The following is a 17566-nucleotide window of genomic DNA, read 5'->3' as shown; positions in this document are numbered from 1 at the left end:
TATATATATATATATATATATATATATATATATAAAAGAAAAAGAAACATTTTTTTCTTTTATTCGTGAAAAGTTTTTTTTTTATGGAATTAATAAAATAATGCATTTATATACACACATATACATACACATTTGTTTAATGAAATTATATAAATCATTAATATATATATGTGTGTGTGTATGTATATTAATGATTTATTTAATTTCATTTAAAAAATGTGTGTGTATGTGTGTATTAATGCATTATTTTATTAATTCCATGAGAAAACAAACTTTTCATGAATAAAAGAAGAGAACGTATTTTAACCGTTTTTTAAACGTTTTTTTTTTGCCAAACAAGAAACGTATCTCTTAACGTTTCTTGAGTGGACATTTTAACCAATCAAAAACGTTTGCAAGAGTCGGTTATGAAACGTTTCGAAGAAACATTTGAGAAACGTTTTTGAAACGATTATGTGCTACCTGGGATGGTATTTTCGCAATCATAATTTAATAATTTATTTTAAGAATATTCAGTTTCGCGCGATATCGAATTCATAAATAAATAAAGCTAACGGAAAGCATATTATTAAATTTATAATAACTGACTCGCGATTCTGTAACGAAAGTATCCGTCAAATTCTATAATACTTATATTTAATCATTAATTTAGCATCAAATTTTTACATTTTATATAAAAATTTTCCGAATTCATTAATGACTCTTTGACATGAAAATACAAACCATTATTCTTTTATGAATATTCCAAAAATATATACTACAGATACAAATACTTTAATTTAATGAATTACTGTTATGTTAATTACTATTATGTAATCATTATACGTATATTTTCGTATAATTTTACATAAGAATTAACAATCGTAAATACAATTTCATATAATATAATTATAGTTATAACTGTATTGTATTTTACAATTAAAATATCAATGTTAGATTATAAAATACATTTATAACTATTTATAATTTACAATTTACAATTTACGATCCTATCAATATCAAATAATAATATTCCATTTATTCAAATATTTAATGAGAGATAATCGATATAATAATTTGATATTGATAGCATTAACATTTGGATTAAATATTATATTTGATTTAATGCACATATATTTTTAAGTTTTAAAATAAAATACAACATGTTAAGATTTCTCAAACGTTAATAATTATGCAATTTCTTTAATATTTCTGAAGAGAATTTTGATAATTTAAATTTCACTTTTAAACACTTTAAAACATTTTTATTTTTAAAACATGTTATATTTATTTTCACAACGTTTTTAAAAATAAATTCAACTTAATTAAAATAATTTTAATTTACTCCTAGAATTATTGGAATATTAAAAGAAAGAATGAATCTTTTTTAATAGCCCCCTAACAATCCTACTATTAAAGAATAATTCGAATAATTTTAATAGCTCTAACAATTTAATAGTCCCCTAACAATCCTACTATTAAAGAATAATTCGAATAATTTTAATAGCTCTAACAATCTTACTATTACAAAATTCTAATGATCTTAAGAGTCCTAACAATTCTAATATTAATAGAAGGATTCTAATGATTTTTCTTAATAGCCTTAACAATTCTATTTCCTGATTAACTAAAATTATTCGAGATTTTAAAAATCTATCTCTAATCATCATCTCACCTAATCATGCATATATTTTAGTCGCGTGCCCTAACCACATATCCTAACCGTACTCTTCAGGTCAGTTGAACCTATCTTTTGTTGATCCTAGCCACTTTCTTTCTCGATCTCTAATCAGAGATTAAAGAAGGAGATAATTACTCCTTCTTTTTCCGGATAATTACGGGCAAAAGAGCGTGAAATATTTACGCTTATTTAGTAACGATCGTTCGATTTCACGATCGTTTGTTAAATATTGAATATAATTTTATTTTAACTGAAATAAAGCCAAATTACTACAAATTTCTATAAATTATATTTTATAACAAAATATAAAATTAATGTATTTATCATATTACAAATTATTTAATTAATTAATCATTTGGCTTTATATTAAATTAAAGTTTAAAAACAATATCTACAAACAAATTCTACGATGGATGAGTTATGAGCAATTAGAAGATAAATGCGTATTATAAGAATAAATTAGCGTCAAGAATTGATAAAATTAATAATTGTTAATCCGTGTCCTTTATTTAATAAATTAGACAAAATCTTTACAAAAAAATATTTTCTTGATCTCTTCTTTTTTTAATTAATATTTTAATATATTTTCTCAATAGAGGTAAAGCATAAGTTCGAAAGAACTTATTAAACTTATTTAATTTAATTTAATTAATTTAATTTAATTATTTAATTTAATTTATTTAATTTAATCCATCCTAGCTCATCCATTTTAAGGCAACGGATTTATCTGCAATCTACAATCTATATTTGCATCTACATCTAAATCTCTACGAATCCGTTACCTTAAGTTAAATAAAAGTTTTTCGCACTCACCGACACTGATGCGCAACAGCGGAGTTGTTATTATCGAAGCTAGTTGCCTGTAACATACAAATATAAAATTCATTTATAATAATGCTCACCAAATGCAATTAATATTTCAAAAAATTTTTATCGCGCGGAATTTTATATCCGATATGTAAAATAATTAGCAGATAAACATGTATGGAAAAATTTTATAAATTTTTGAAACTGTCTTTTAAATAGAAAATCTTATGAGATTTATAAATATTTCTTTTTAATTTATTTAAATAATAAAATCGAATTATTGTTCGTTTATAATAAGTTAACGATTCATAACAATTAATATACAAATAATAGATATTTACCATCAGGTTGTTCCGCCGATGTAAGATGCCTCTCCCAGGCCACCCTCCTCCTCTCATGTTGTTGGCGCGCGAAACATTTAACGACACTCCCGCACTCGCGAGCGATATTTTTATATCGCTATTTTCGTTATTTTACGCGCGATTCTGAACGGCACTCCCGCACTATTTTCATGCGATTAAAAATTTCATATTTGATCGCGCGATGTATATACTTAATATGTATATACTTTTAACGGCACTCCCGGTTTCGGTACGAGCGAAAATCCCATTTCATTTACAAGAATCCACTTCGAGTCAACAGGTCGGCAAACTCGAACATCCCAGTTAATTGGCATCGGAAGTAGAGACTCGTGACAATAAATGAAATTGGGATTTTATATGAAAAAGTCCAAATGTTCCGCGAAAACACGACGACGCGAGAATACTACAACGCGAAAACATATCGAAGCGCTTGCCATCCGCGACACGTTGATGGCACGGACGACGTGAAAGGGTACTTAGCTTCCCATTCAGGTATCTTAAGATTTATCATAAATTGAAAAATTTAAGATAAACCTCAAGGTACCATCCAAGTACTAAGCCCTCCCACCGCGACAAGGTGTACCCCATGGGAGGGTATTATATTATATATAATTTTATATATAATATAATATATAATCTGTGAAATTTATTTTGCAATATACTCCATAAATTTAAATTCGCAAATATAAACGATAAGTAAAAATATAAAAGATAGAAAATCTATATAAAGCAATGTTCAAAATAATTGATTTTAAAACTAATTATTACGCGCAATTAATTTTTACTGTTAAATAGATATATTTTAATATTATATTATATAAATTGCGTAATTACAAAATAATTTATATTTCTTAGATATAAACTTTCAAAAATATAATAAATAAAAAAGTTTCTATATTTTTATATACAAAATATTTAAATAAATAGATTAATATGAAATATTTTCTAAAATATAAGAAATATCTAAAAATATTAATTAATAAAGAACTTTAAATGCTGTAATTATTTTAAAATAAAATGGAAAATTATATATATATATATATATATATATATATATATATGTATTATATATATTAGATTCTCTCTGATAGACTCTCTGACAGTCGTTGTTTATAACATCTTGACAACGTGCACAGAAACGATCTTTTTTCCGTCGACGTAGTTTCCGTTGAAAGAATTCAACGTAGCGAATACATTCACGTTGACCGAACGCGGAAACGTAACAATATAATAAATAATGAATGTAATAAATAATATATATTAATGACTTACATCGTATTTTATTGATTCATCTATTTCCAAGATCTTCTTTTTTCTTTTGCTTTCTTCGTTTTTCTCTCATGGCACTTCAATCCTAGTTGTACTTATTTGAATTTCTCATTGCACTTATACTCATTCACGAAAAGTTCTTCGTTGTACTTGCAATTGTGTTTAGAAAAAGAATTTGATAATATATGAAACGTCTCGCATCATTACTTCACTGTTCAAGAGCCACTGCGCGAATAATTGTAAGTCAAAAACATTATCGCGATACTTATTTATATCGCAAGGTCGACCAAGAAAGGAAAGAATTTGAAAATATATGAAACGTCTCACACCACTACTTTACTGTTTAAAGTTCCTGTGCGAATGACCGTAAGTCAAAAATCACAATACTGTTTATATCGCCAAGGCCGACTTATACTTATTGTTATAATTCCTCGTTGAAATATTCTATGAGTGATTGCCGATTAAAAAAATTTAAAGCATTGGTCGAAATTTATTTAATTCCAATAAGTATCGTTAGGTAAATTATTATAATAAGCATCAATAATCGAAAGATCATAACAAAATTAATTCTTTTATATATCCCTTGCTTCAATTTTAATTCACAGTAATTAATGATTGCGATTTGGTGAAGATATATCGTTCCGATACAGTTTCATGTCCTTTATCATAAGTTAATTAAATTATAATTATTAATAGTTATATCAAATAATATTTCAATACTAATTTTAATCGTATTTAGAAAAAATATTCGACAATATGCGAAGCGTTTCGGACCATTACTTTATTGCTCGAGTATCACCGTGTGAATGATAACGAAGCCGTAACATATAATAAATATGAAAATATTAAATTGTAGAAGTTTTCCAATTTATAGATTAATGAAATGATTATTTATTATACATTTAATTAACATACGAAGCATTTCGCATCATTATTTTAGATACTTTTTTTAATGAAAATAAAACTACGCCACAAAATATCGCAAAATATCGCAATATATTACAATATATCTATACTACTCGTAGATAATTAATATTACACTGCGCCCATAAATATTGCAAAATATTGCAAAATATCGCAGTATATAAATAAACCTAAACTACCCCTAGATAGAGAATATTACTTTACGCCCACAGATATCGGAAAATAACTAAAGTTTACTGCTCGAATGTCATCGAGCAAATGATAGCAATACCATAACGTACAAATAATAGTACGCTATTGTTTACGTCATCTTTGAGTCCGATGAATTCGGTCATTATCGCATCGTTATTTTCATCCTTCACTTGGCACTTTTTTATTTACAAGTGGTATATCGTACGCATTGTCCATCGCATAATCGCTCGTGTCAAATCTGACAATATCGCGCTTCATGTTCTCATAGGCATCCGCGCACTCAATGTGATATATGAGATTGTCTGTGTCGGTGTACATGATCTTACATTTGTCGCGATACAGAGGAAATACGTACTCGTGATGAAATTCGCACAGACACGTTTTAGATATGTCGAGTATACACATACCTACGTAAATCGGTTTGTAAAATTCCTCGATTCTCCTCGCGCCATCGTTCCCTCTCTCTCGCACGCGTTCTCCTCGCGCCATCGCTCCCTCTCTCTCGCACGCGTTCTCCTCGCGCCATCGTTCCCTCTCTCTCGCACGCGTTCTCCTCGCGCCATCGTTCCCTCTCTCTCGCACGCGTTGTCTTTCAAAGAAGTGCTGCTATTTATATTATCTATAAATCGAACATGATCGTACGCAATACTGTTTATCAACCGGGCATGTAATATAACCGCCTTCTGGGAAATCCCCTCCGTCCCGCGTGACATCATTCCCCCGCGCCACCGTAATCCCCCTCGCGCCTCACCCCACCCCCCTGAGACTGTTAGAACCGGTCCTATTATTCTATTACAATATACAAGGCGTTTCGCACCATGAGACTGGTTAATATCACATAATTATTTTCAATATTGTTTAACAAAATGTGATTTACGTGTTTATCCCAATTTTTTGGAAATAAAGCAATTGATTTATAGCGAGAAAAAGAGAAAATTTAATTTTATGCACACTACTGCATATTATACAATATATATAAAATAGTTATAAAGGTTGTCACATACAAAATTACAGTAGTATAATTTAAATAATAAAGTAATTAATACTATAAGTTGTTATAATATATTATAATATTATAAAGTTATATAATATATAATATATAATATATATTATATAATATATTACATTAATTATAAAGTTATATAAGTTATTATATAAAATTATTTAGTACAAATAACGATAATAATAAAGCTCGTAAAATTAATTATTTTATTTATTTTTGTTATTTATACAATTTGCTATTGTATATTTATTGTATATTTATTTATATTTGTCTAAAAACGCTGCTGTGTTACGTATCGCTTGATTCAAAATTCATTATGTGAACAGAAAACGTGAATCACTTTTTTAAGTCCACATGATTACTTTTCTTATAATCAGAATATTTTTTTATATAATAATTATATATAGAATTATTTTTGTTATATATATATATATATATATATATATATAAAACTTTGTCTTATATATATAAATTTTTTGACAAACAATTCTTAAGGATTTAAATTTCTTTTGAAATGACGAGTATCTTCGCGGAAAAAATAAAATACAAACGGAATGGAGTTAATAAAATGTCATGGTAGGATCGGATTGACCATTCGAAGTCAGTTACTACTGTGATCGCTAGCCAAACGCTACCATGGTTATTTATCGCTTGATTCAAACAGCATTATATGAAGTTTAGAGAAACCGTGTAATTGTGTATGAATAGTGGAAAAACATAGCACGTAGTAACACAATCGTACGAATTGTTAATATTTAATAACAGATATAGCAAATATTAAAGTGAATTCGATTATACGCTGCATGTGCTTGAATATGGCTGAAAATGTTACAAGATCTATAATTCTATAACTTCTTAGATCGTTTGTAATTTGAGTGTGGTTATCTTTTTATTGACTGCTTTTCTATTGAAAAAAGGAAGCTTTTTATTGACTGTTATTCTAATGAAAAAAGAAAGCTAATAATAATTATATTCCTGTATTCGCGATACAATCCAATGAATATGTACCATAGAAATTATTTACTTACTAAGAATTCTCTAATTTAATCTTAAGATATATACTGTGATCGTGATCATAAAGAGAAATTTGAAAACATAATATTAGAAGATAATAACTTGCAGTTCGTTAAAACAGACTTTTAAAGAATTTATCGAAAATATATGTGTCTATGTGAATTAATATCAATTCGATTTACACATAACAATTAGTAGAGTGAAAAAAACAATTAATTGAGAATTGAACGGAAACCGATTAAGTGCAAACGTTTACTAAAAATGCAAATTATGTTTGGAACAATTTTATGTGTTTTATTGAAAGGTTTAATATTGACAAAGGCAACTATCACGTCGAAGGATGATAACACTTCAAACATCCTTCAGGAAGAACGTATTTCCATGTATCCGGATATAAATTTCACGCAGGTAGGAGATATTTTTCGCTTGATTAAAAAACAATTGAATGTTATTTTAGCTGGTAATGTGACTAAAAATGAATGAATAAATTATATATTCTATTTTATATAATTATATTCTATATAATAAGATACGATAAAATAAAACAATTCAATATAAAAGTAAAAAATATATATGATGTTGTAAAAACAGATAAAGTTTCGAAATTTTGTTTACAAATGAATGTTATATAGTATATTAAATTTAATTAAAACGATATTTTAAAATTTGACTATGTATTTTCTCTCTTTCTCTTTCCCTCTCTCTCTCTCTCTCTCTCTCTCTCTCTCTATATATATATATATATATATATAATTATATATATAATAATTATTTCCAAAAATAACAATTTTTAAATTTAATGAAGTTTTCTGTCTACTATCCGCTACATTAATATATACATACGATGACACTTCAATAGATTTTTATGTTATTATTTTTATTCAGTTTCTAAAATTTCTTTATCTTTGTAGATATTTATAATATTTATAATATTTATTGATATATAGTAAGATTTAAGTAGATTTTATTTTAAAAAATTAATTTAAAAAGTTAGCATGACTTCTTTGTGTTAAGGGTAATTATATAACGAAACAGAGCTAAATATCGAGATAGAAAATCTGTCTAATAAAAAAATCGTTCATCAAACATTCTTCAAATTGTATCTATTAACGTTAATATTTTGATCAACGATACATTCGGTAACAATTGCTAGAATTTATATTAATTTTCATTGTACATATATCCATTCGTATACAATTACATGCACATATTCTTATCGAGGCATTATCGGTTTATACTATCGGTTTATATCATCATTTTCAGAATTTGATTGTTAAAAATATAACGACACTCGAGAAAAATCTTGACAAGGATATAAATAAAAGAATATATATCATTTCTATGACTAATATTTAATAACTGTAAGGAAACACTATTTTTAACCTTTTTATGCTTGAAGTACAAACATTAATAGAACTTTAGTAATATTGGAAAATTTTTGAAAAAAAATTTAAGTTATGGTAAAATTAAGAAAAGTTAACTAACCTATCATAAGAAAAAATCAAATCGTTAAACAAAATTGTTTTAATAATTGCAAAGAACTACACTTTCGCTTCTACTACTTGCTAAAAGCTGTTATGAATCCTCATTGACTCTTGTTAACCTATATTGATTGATTTTTTTTTATATATTGATTGTTACGTTTGATATACAAGATGTCTTAAAAAAAAATAAAAAATAGAGTTTATAATATAAATAAAACTATATCGCATTTAATATATATATCATTTAGGAATGATTTATATCAAACCGGCATTATTAAGCCAATAAAAAACGAATGGTAATTTTTCGTTTAATTTTATAATTTATATAATTTATCATTAAAAGCATCAGAAACGACCGCTTCAACGATATTCATTTTATAATTCTTTTCGTATGTTACACTTCATGAAGAATATTTCAATGTCCGAGAAAAATAATCATCATATACTAAATTTCAAATCTGACCGGAGTCATTCTGATAGTACTGTGAGAAATGAGCGAGAAGTCGATGAAGTTACACTTGCAAATATTTCTATCATCCCAGAATCTATCGGTAAGTTACAAAAAAATGCATCAAACATTAATAACATAATCTATGACAAAAAAGTGTAAATACAATTTAAATTTAAGAAAGAGTGAAAATCAAATCTAAAAACATCTTCCAGCAGTGAAAAAAATATAAATTCTATTTTGTCCAAAAAAGAAATAAAAAGACATAATACAAACGTAACATTATACATAAAAATTGTCATGATTAAAGATAAAGTCAATTTTATTAATTTGCTACTTGGTTTTAAAGAAATTGCAAATATTATACTTTTGATTTCTTAAGTTACAGGAATTTTTCGAAAAATACTTCTTATTTTATTGAAAGTTATTTATTCGTTTTTGCCGGAAATTAACGATTACTTTTCCAAATCTTAAATGACGCAAAAAATTCTTATATTATTTTTTAAAGGTTAATATTGTGTTAATTTACACATTTTGTAGTTTGCTTTTTTATTTATTTTTTCTCTTTCCTTTGTGGCCAACGTGCCACACTGCCACTTAAGGAGCTGGCATAACACGCTGGTAAGAGCCATCCTTGAAATCGTCACGTTTTGCCCGCTGGCGCCACGTTGAATTGAATTTTGTGTTGTACTAACATGTCATTAACATAGTCCTAGTATTGTCATAGAGCAGATGCGTAATTACTGTAGTATAGCATAATATTGTTTTACGAAAAAATACTACTATTTGACTATTGATAAAAAACTTCCCACACAGCACCATGTCACCTAAAAATATTACTAAAACTGGAAAAAAAATTCTGAAATCCAACAAGGAAAAAATTTGGAATCCCACAAAAAATCCACATTATTAAATTTTTTTTTTAATTCAGTTTGTCAGAAATTAAACTAAATTAAATTGATATATTATGTTCTTTTAATATTATCTTTTTTGACAAGGCGAAAAGATGTCTGAGCATCTGACGTGGCGCAAGTATTGACCGCATCAGAAGCCCAGTCAAATTTAAATCTGCGCCTGTTTAATTTTATAATAATATTACGCCATTTATATATCGGCCGCGATCATGGTTTTAGTGTGGACATTTTCAGTTTTTGAAAATAAGGCTGTGACGTGGCAAACTTACATTGCGCTGACAAGTGTTATGGCGCCGGCAAGGCAATTTCTACCAGGGTATTTTCATATTAAATTGTTCTTTCTGATTTACTGAGATAATCCATTTAATCTTACATATAATTATGTTAACATGTACGATCTTAAAATTTGTAGAAAGCAATTTGAGTAAGCCAACATCTCTCAGAGCATTTGTACAATTCGACAGTCAATTCACAGAAAAAGTAAACGACATTTTTGTGACATTGAGGTAAAGAATCTAAATTTTCAGTTTGTATTCTTTCATTTTTCTCTCTTTTTCTTAAATTCAGCAACATATCAAAATGTTAATTCTGTTATAATTTTGTTAAATATATAATGACTAAAATTTTATTTGTTTTACAGATGGAACCAATCTGAATTTACCGATAAAGTAATACAAGGATTCACGGTGCAATGTTTTTTTATCAAGGACTCAAAAAAGATTCAAATCTGCGACGATAAAAATATCACAACTACAGAATTGGAACACACGGTGCACAATCTAACATTTAACACGACATATTATTTTCGAGTACGTGCGCATACTAAAATTGTTGCTGGACCTTACACGGATTTAATCAATGTATCGACTACACATGAAAATCCAATACCTAAATTATTACTCACAACGAATGAAGATATCCAACTATGGGATGCGGATTTAAACATCATTACTAATTTTGAAATATCGTCACAGTACGTATACTGATAAAAAAAATAGTTAGAATTATGAAATTATTTTTGACATTATAAAGTTAAAGTTATTATTACTACGAACAAGTTTATTATCAACATTATAGTAGTAATAATGATAAAATTAGAAATCTCAACTATATTTTTTAAATATACTATTATAGTTGGCTCCTTTTTTTAGATCAGAATTAATAGATGTCGCTTATTCGATACAAGAATATAGAATTTATTGGATAACCCGAAGAGACCTAATGACATTAAAAATTAATGAAAATAATATCACAAAAATAGGTAGCTTTGATCATGATCTACATGATTTCTGCATTGACTGGGTAGCAAGAAATCTATATTTGACCTATCAAGAGCCAGATTATTCTTACATTGTAAAATTCGACTTAACAATGTGGGAAAATGGCATAATTAAATTTTCTGAGATTTTCAAATCAGAAAATGATATTGGCTTTTTAAGTATATCACCGTTTATGGGGTACGTTTACTACCGTTTACTAACGTTCGCCTAAAAAAATAATTTTCCATTAAAGATTTATGCAAATTTGTAATTTTTATATAATACGTATTTTACGTAGTTTTATAATTAAGATCATAAGTAAAAAGACATAATAAGTTATTATATAATTATAAGAATTTCGAATTTTTACTACATATAAGTTTCTGTTTTTGTTAAAATAATGTTTTATAATGAATAAAATAATTATATATTTTTTAGAATCTTATATCGCATATCATACAATTGGACGATTGAAAAATATAATATGATAAAATATCATTTCGATGGACAAAACGATCAAATTATTGGGGTGGATACTCACTTTAGTACACCCATATTTAATTATAAAAAGCCTTTTAATACGATAATTGATAACACGAATAATGAAGAGTCGTTATATTACTGGTTAAATGATCGGAGTACAATTGTAACAGACATTAATATTTCTAAGTCCAACGCTTTAAACAGCAAAGACATAAGTGATGACATTAAATTCCAATCTATGACGCTTGACAAAACAAACATTTACATTTTAGCATATAATTCTCAGTCTGTATATACACTCTACGTTTTGAAAAAGAAATATGCAAGTCTCAAGAGCGTCTCAAATGCATACAAATATGTTAAAGAGACACCAATAAGCTTAGATAAAAATGTGATTTATAAAATTTACGCTTTTGATAAATCTTCACAACCATATCCCCCAATGAGATGTCTGACACCTGGCGAAAAAGTTTATAATTTTGAGAATGCGACTGCAACGGCAAACAGCATCATTGTAAATTTACCGGAGCCGGTTGTAAAGAGTGGATGCAAAAAATATAATTTACCAACTACTATATATACTATCTCCGTAAGCTGTTTAGACAACAATCTCAACAAGTCTGAAAAATTCATTGTGCTGACAGGCGAGCGATATTACGAGATTCAGAACTTAACATCATTTACAGAGTACAAGTTGAAGTTTACTTTAAGCAATTTTTACTTCGATCAATTATCAATAAATCCATTCGATTCGAACGTGATACGAATAAAAACTAATTTGTGCGAGCTTAATGTACCAGAAAACATAAGTGTTTTAGCTTTGACGCCTACTATAGCAGTAGTTTATTGGATGCCACCCAAGAAATTGAACTGCGAGGTTGTGACCTATGAAGTGCATTGGAAGTTAGTGAACGACAAGCAACAAGAGAATAAACAAATTATCAATATGCCGAAACGTGTGGCAGACGGCAGATTTTTCACAAAGATTAACTTGTCGCTACCAGTACAAGATGACTTGATATACATGCGTGTGTATCCAAGTAATTTCAGCGATTTCTACAAGGAGAGTTTAAGCAAGATCGATCACATATACTCAAAACTAAACAATATTACTTTGAGCGAGGTTAACACAAATAGCATGAACATTTCATGGATCTCAAACATCAATCTGACGATCTCTTCTGCACTAGAGTACAAAAACGTTTCAACAGAAGAGTGGCAAACAACGAATGATATCAGAATGAATTATAACGAAGAAGTAATATACCATATCGAAAATTTACAATCGGGTACTTCATATCAGTTTCGCTTGATATTGAGATACCTCGAATATGAGGAAACTTTTACATGGCCGGCTGATGAAAGATTTATTTTTTCAACAAGTGGTAAGCAAATGAAAATACCCATACAGCATAATAAGATTGCAGAATATTGAAGAATAATTTCATTGAAACATTGTAAATTGATTGCAAAATTTTGCTGAGTCATTGTTATAAGATGTGATAAAGTTGAGATGTCCGCTTTTTGGAATGAAACATTGTAGCAATATTACAGTTTCATATATTGAAAAGAATGCAATGTTATTACAATCATTTAATAATATTACGTATAAAATATTTTTGTTTTTAATGGATAAATATCTTGAAAACATAATTAAATTAAAAAGCTTGATATAAATAGAAGTTTGCAATAACTAAGATAATCATATCTAAGATAATATATTGCAAAATTATATTTAAACGTAATCATATAAAATGTGTTTTTATACAAAATTACTTTAAACTCTTACTTACGAATCATTTTTTTTTATTTTAAATGTTCTATACAGGGTGTCCCATTTTAATGCCCCACCCCAAATAACTTTCTTATTTTTAATTTTAGAAAAAGATGTTTCAGACAAAAGTTGTATGGTTTCGAGGGGGACATAAGATGGTACCATTAATTTGATCTTGAAGAGTCACATGAAGGTTACGTGAAGATCATTTTCAATTTCTTAAATGGAACACCCTATATATTTTTGCATATTCTTGTAGCTTATCTCGAGAGCTTTCCAAAACACTATAAATAAACATTTTTTCATCAAGTACGTTTCGAGTAATGAGGCTTGAAATCATTTCTTAATTTTACATAAACCATAAAATATCTTATAAAATATTCATTTTTTGATCTTAATACTTTTATGTACAAAATAATGAGAGAAATCCATTGGTGCAAAGAAAACATACAGTTGTTTTTAAGAAAAAAATATGTAATTTGCAATTAACAATTCCATATTTTTTCTTAAAAACAACTGTATGTTTTCTTTACACCAATTGATTTCTCTCATTATTTTGTACATAAAAGTATTAAGGTAAGATAATCAAAAAATGAATATTTTACAAGATATTTTATGGTTTATGTAAAATTAAGAAATGATTTCAAGCCTCATTACTCGAAACGTACTTGATGAAAAAATGTTTATTTATAGTGTTTTGGAAAGCTCTCGAGATAAGCTACAAGAATATGCAAAAATATATAGGGTGTTCCATTTAAGAAATTGAAAATGATCTTCACGTAACCTTCATGTGACTCTTCAAGATCAAATTAATGGTACCATCTTATGTCCCCCTCGAAACCATACAACTTTTGTCTGAAACATCTTTTTCTAAAATTAAAAATAAGAAAGTTATTTGGGGTGGGACATTAAAATGGGACACCCTGTATATTCTTATAATGAGTACTTTATGTATATACATACATACATATATATATATATATATATATATATCTCTAATGGTTAATTAATGTTTATACATGTATAAACATTAGTTATAGAATTCATTCATTATTACTAATTATATTTTTATTTAATAATTTTTAAAATCAGTTATATTTATTTGTATGAGAAAAACATAAAAATACATTGAAAAATAAAATAATAGATGTAAAAATATCTATTCTTAATATAATAAAAAGATACGTTTCGTATTCATACATAAAGTAAAAATATATCATAAAATATGTTTTAACATTGATATAAAATGTTATCTGTATTTTAATAAAAGAATAGAAATGCTTATCTTTAGCTTAGAATTGTATTTACTCGACTGATATTATTTCTGTGTCATTAATTCGTTTGACTTCTGCAAAAAAATAAAATTCATCGCATATATATAAATATAAAAATATATATTATTACAATATTTTTTATAAATAAATTAAAGAGTGTAATTTCCCAATGGTTTCAAAATATCAATATTACATTGCTAATACCCAATTCATATTTTGTTAATTTATATTTCTACAATGTTTGTGTAATGTTGCATTGCAATTTGTGATATTGCAATATTGTTGCAAAGTAGTTGTAACATTTTGTACAGCATAGATATTATAATATGATATACTAATATTTTTAAATGTGAATAGGCCTAAAATTAAAAAAAAAAATAAATTTTTGTAATAAAGTTACAAGTAAAAATAAATTTTGAAAAACACATACACACGAAGATATTAAAATTATATTTTTGTTTAATACAGATATTTCGGACACTCCTCGAATAATAGCGAAAACATATTATTCATTATTGATGTTAGGTTTTATCGTTATAGTTATTATAATCTGCCTCTGCTATTTTTATTGTTGTAAGTATTGTACATTTGATGTTGGAATCAACTTGAATTATAATATCTAAAAATAGTAATTTACTTATATGAAAGTAAACGAATAAATTTACTAAAAAACGAAAAATTTTTTTTATAATACATATTATTACATAATTAAGTCGAAATTTTATAGCATTGAGTCGTCAACGCAGAAGTAATAATGAACAATTTTTGTCTTCAACAATGACCGATGGTATAGAATTGGGGATGCTACATGATGTATTTTGCCAATACACTCGATTCAATACGAATTACAGTCCTATGTTACATTATAATCCGGATGAATGTGCGATAACTGAAATTGCACGTAAACAGATTACATTTATAAAACTTATTGGCACCGGCGCATTTGGAAAGGTAAAAATTAGTTTTTTCAAGCAATGTTTCAAATTAATTTCTAGATCAAGAAAACAGACCTTTCCTAATAAGGACATAAATTATATAAATTTTTATAATGTATTATAAGTAATATAAAATTTGGATGAGACAACAAACATTCACTTTATTATATATTTTTCGTTAAATTATTTAATATAAAGTAAAATATAATATTACGTGACATTAAACTATACATTTTCTAATAAAGTACGCATGTAAATTTGTGTAAAATATTTCGCAGGTGTATCAAGGAAATGTGAAAAACTTAGAAAGTTCGGGCACAGAGATATCCGTTGCAATAAAAACGCTTCGGAAAGATGCTTCTTCCGATGAGGAAAAGAGATTGTTAAAGGAAGCCAAGCTTATGAATCGTTTTCGACACAAACATATATTAAGATTGTTGGGCGTTTGTTTAGATGGGATTTCTCCGTTTCTAGTATTGGAATTGATGGAAACTGATCTGTTAAAATATTTGAGAGATTGTCGAAATTTGGAAGCGTCAGATTCGCACGCTCTGCGTTTGCAAGATTTGTTCGCCATGTGCGAAGATGTTGCGCAAGGTTGTTGCTACTTGGAAAAACTGCGTTTCGTACATAGAGATCTAGCGTGTCGCAATTGTTTAGTATCTTCGAGAAATCGCGAGAATCGTATTGTCAAAATTGGAGATTTTGGATTAGCTAGAAATATCTACAACGATGATTATTATCGCGTGGTAAATACAATTATTAAAAAAAATTGAAAAATGAATTCTTTTGAAAATACTTTCCATTTTTTTATCATAATAGTATCGTGCATTGTTTCTTCAAGTAATATGGAATATAAATAGTTTTTATTTATATATAGCAAGAGATAACGTTTTTCTTTTTGCACATATTGTAAAAATGAACAACTTGAACCAGAAAATTAAATGTTTTAATGTTTTAATTTTGTTAAAATCATGTTTTAGAGAGGAGAAGGTTTGCTTCCTGTTCGCTGGATGGCACCCGAATCTTTGATGATCAGAATATTTACTTCTCAAAGCGATGTTTGGTCATTTGGTGTTTTAATGTGGGAAATTACATCATTGGGTGAACAACCTTATGTTGACAAGACTAATGAGGAAGTGATAATTTATGTACTTGCTGGAAACAGGTTGCCGATGCCTCTTAACTGTCCATCCGCATTGTATCAGTTGATGCTACGTTGCTGGAGTTCAGCGGATGCTAGACCAAATTTCGAATTTTTTCTGAAAAATATTATAACATTACGAAAGAACATAGAAGATGCCGTACTGAGTCCAGTCAATATTCTTTAGCCGATATAATTAAATTAATGTTTATCTTCTTTTCCGAATGATTCGATAAATCTTAATGTAGGAAAAATATATAGATGTTGCAAAATATTGTAAATATCTCTTTTTTTTATATAAAATATAAAGAATTTATATGTACCATTCTATTATTTTTGAAACTGTCTTTTAAATAGAAAATTTTTTGAGTTTTATAAATCTTTCTTTTTAATTCATTTAAATAATAAGATTGAATTATTGTTCGTTTATAATAAGTTTATAATAAGTAACGATTTATAACACTTAATATACAAATAATAGATATTTACCTTCAGCCACTATGCGAATGATTGTAAGTCAAAAACATTATCGCGATATTGTTTATATCGCAACGTCGACCAAGAAAGAAAAGAATTTGAAAATATATGAAACGTCTCACACCACTACTTTACTGCTTAAG

At 27.2% G+C, this 17566-nt stretch overlaps 1 protein-coding gene across 1 annotated transcript; it reads left to right on the top strand.

Moving 5' to 3' along the window:
• Positions 1-7438: 7438 nt before the first annotated feature.
• On the top strand, positions 7439-17208 carry LOC112638533 (proto-oncogene tyrosine-protein kinase ROS-like). Its single transcript, XM_025410463.1, has 10 exons — positions 7439-7639; positions 9125-9266; positions 10490-10583; positions 10718-11050; positions 11229-11534; positions 11775-13204; positions 15336-15440; positions 15595-15818; positions 16081-16551; positions 16786-17208. Exons 1-10 carry the CDS (start codon positions 7493-7495, stop codon positions 17131-17133), a joined length of 3600 nt encoding a protein of 1199 aa, XP_025266248.1. The 5' UTR covers positions 7439-7492; the 3' UTR covers positions 17134-17208.
• The last annotated feature ends 358 nt before the right edge of the window (positions 17209-17566 follow it).

The sequence above is a fragment of the Camponotus floridanus genome, unplaced genomic scaffold (genome assembly GCF_003227725.1).
Source record: "Camponotus floridanus strain SB8 unplaced genomic scaffold, Cflo_v7.5 scaffold32, whole genome shotgun sequence".
NCBI lineage: Eukaryota > Metazoa > Arthropoda > Insecta > Hymenoptera > Formicidae > Camponotus > Camponotus floridanus.
This window is presented reverse-complemented; position numbering and strand designations above follow the sequence as displayed.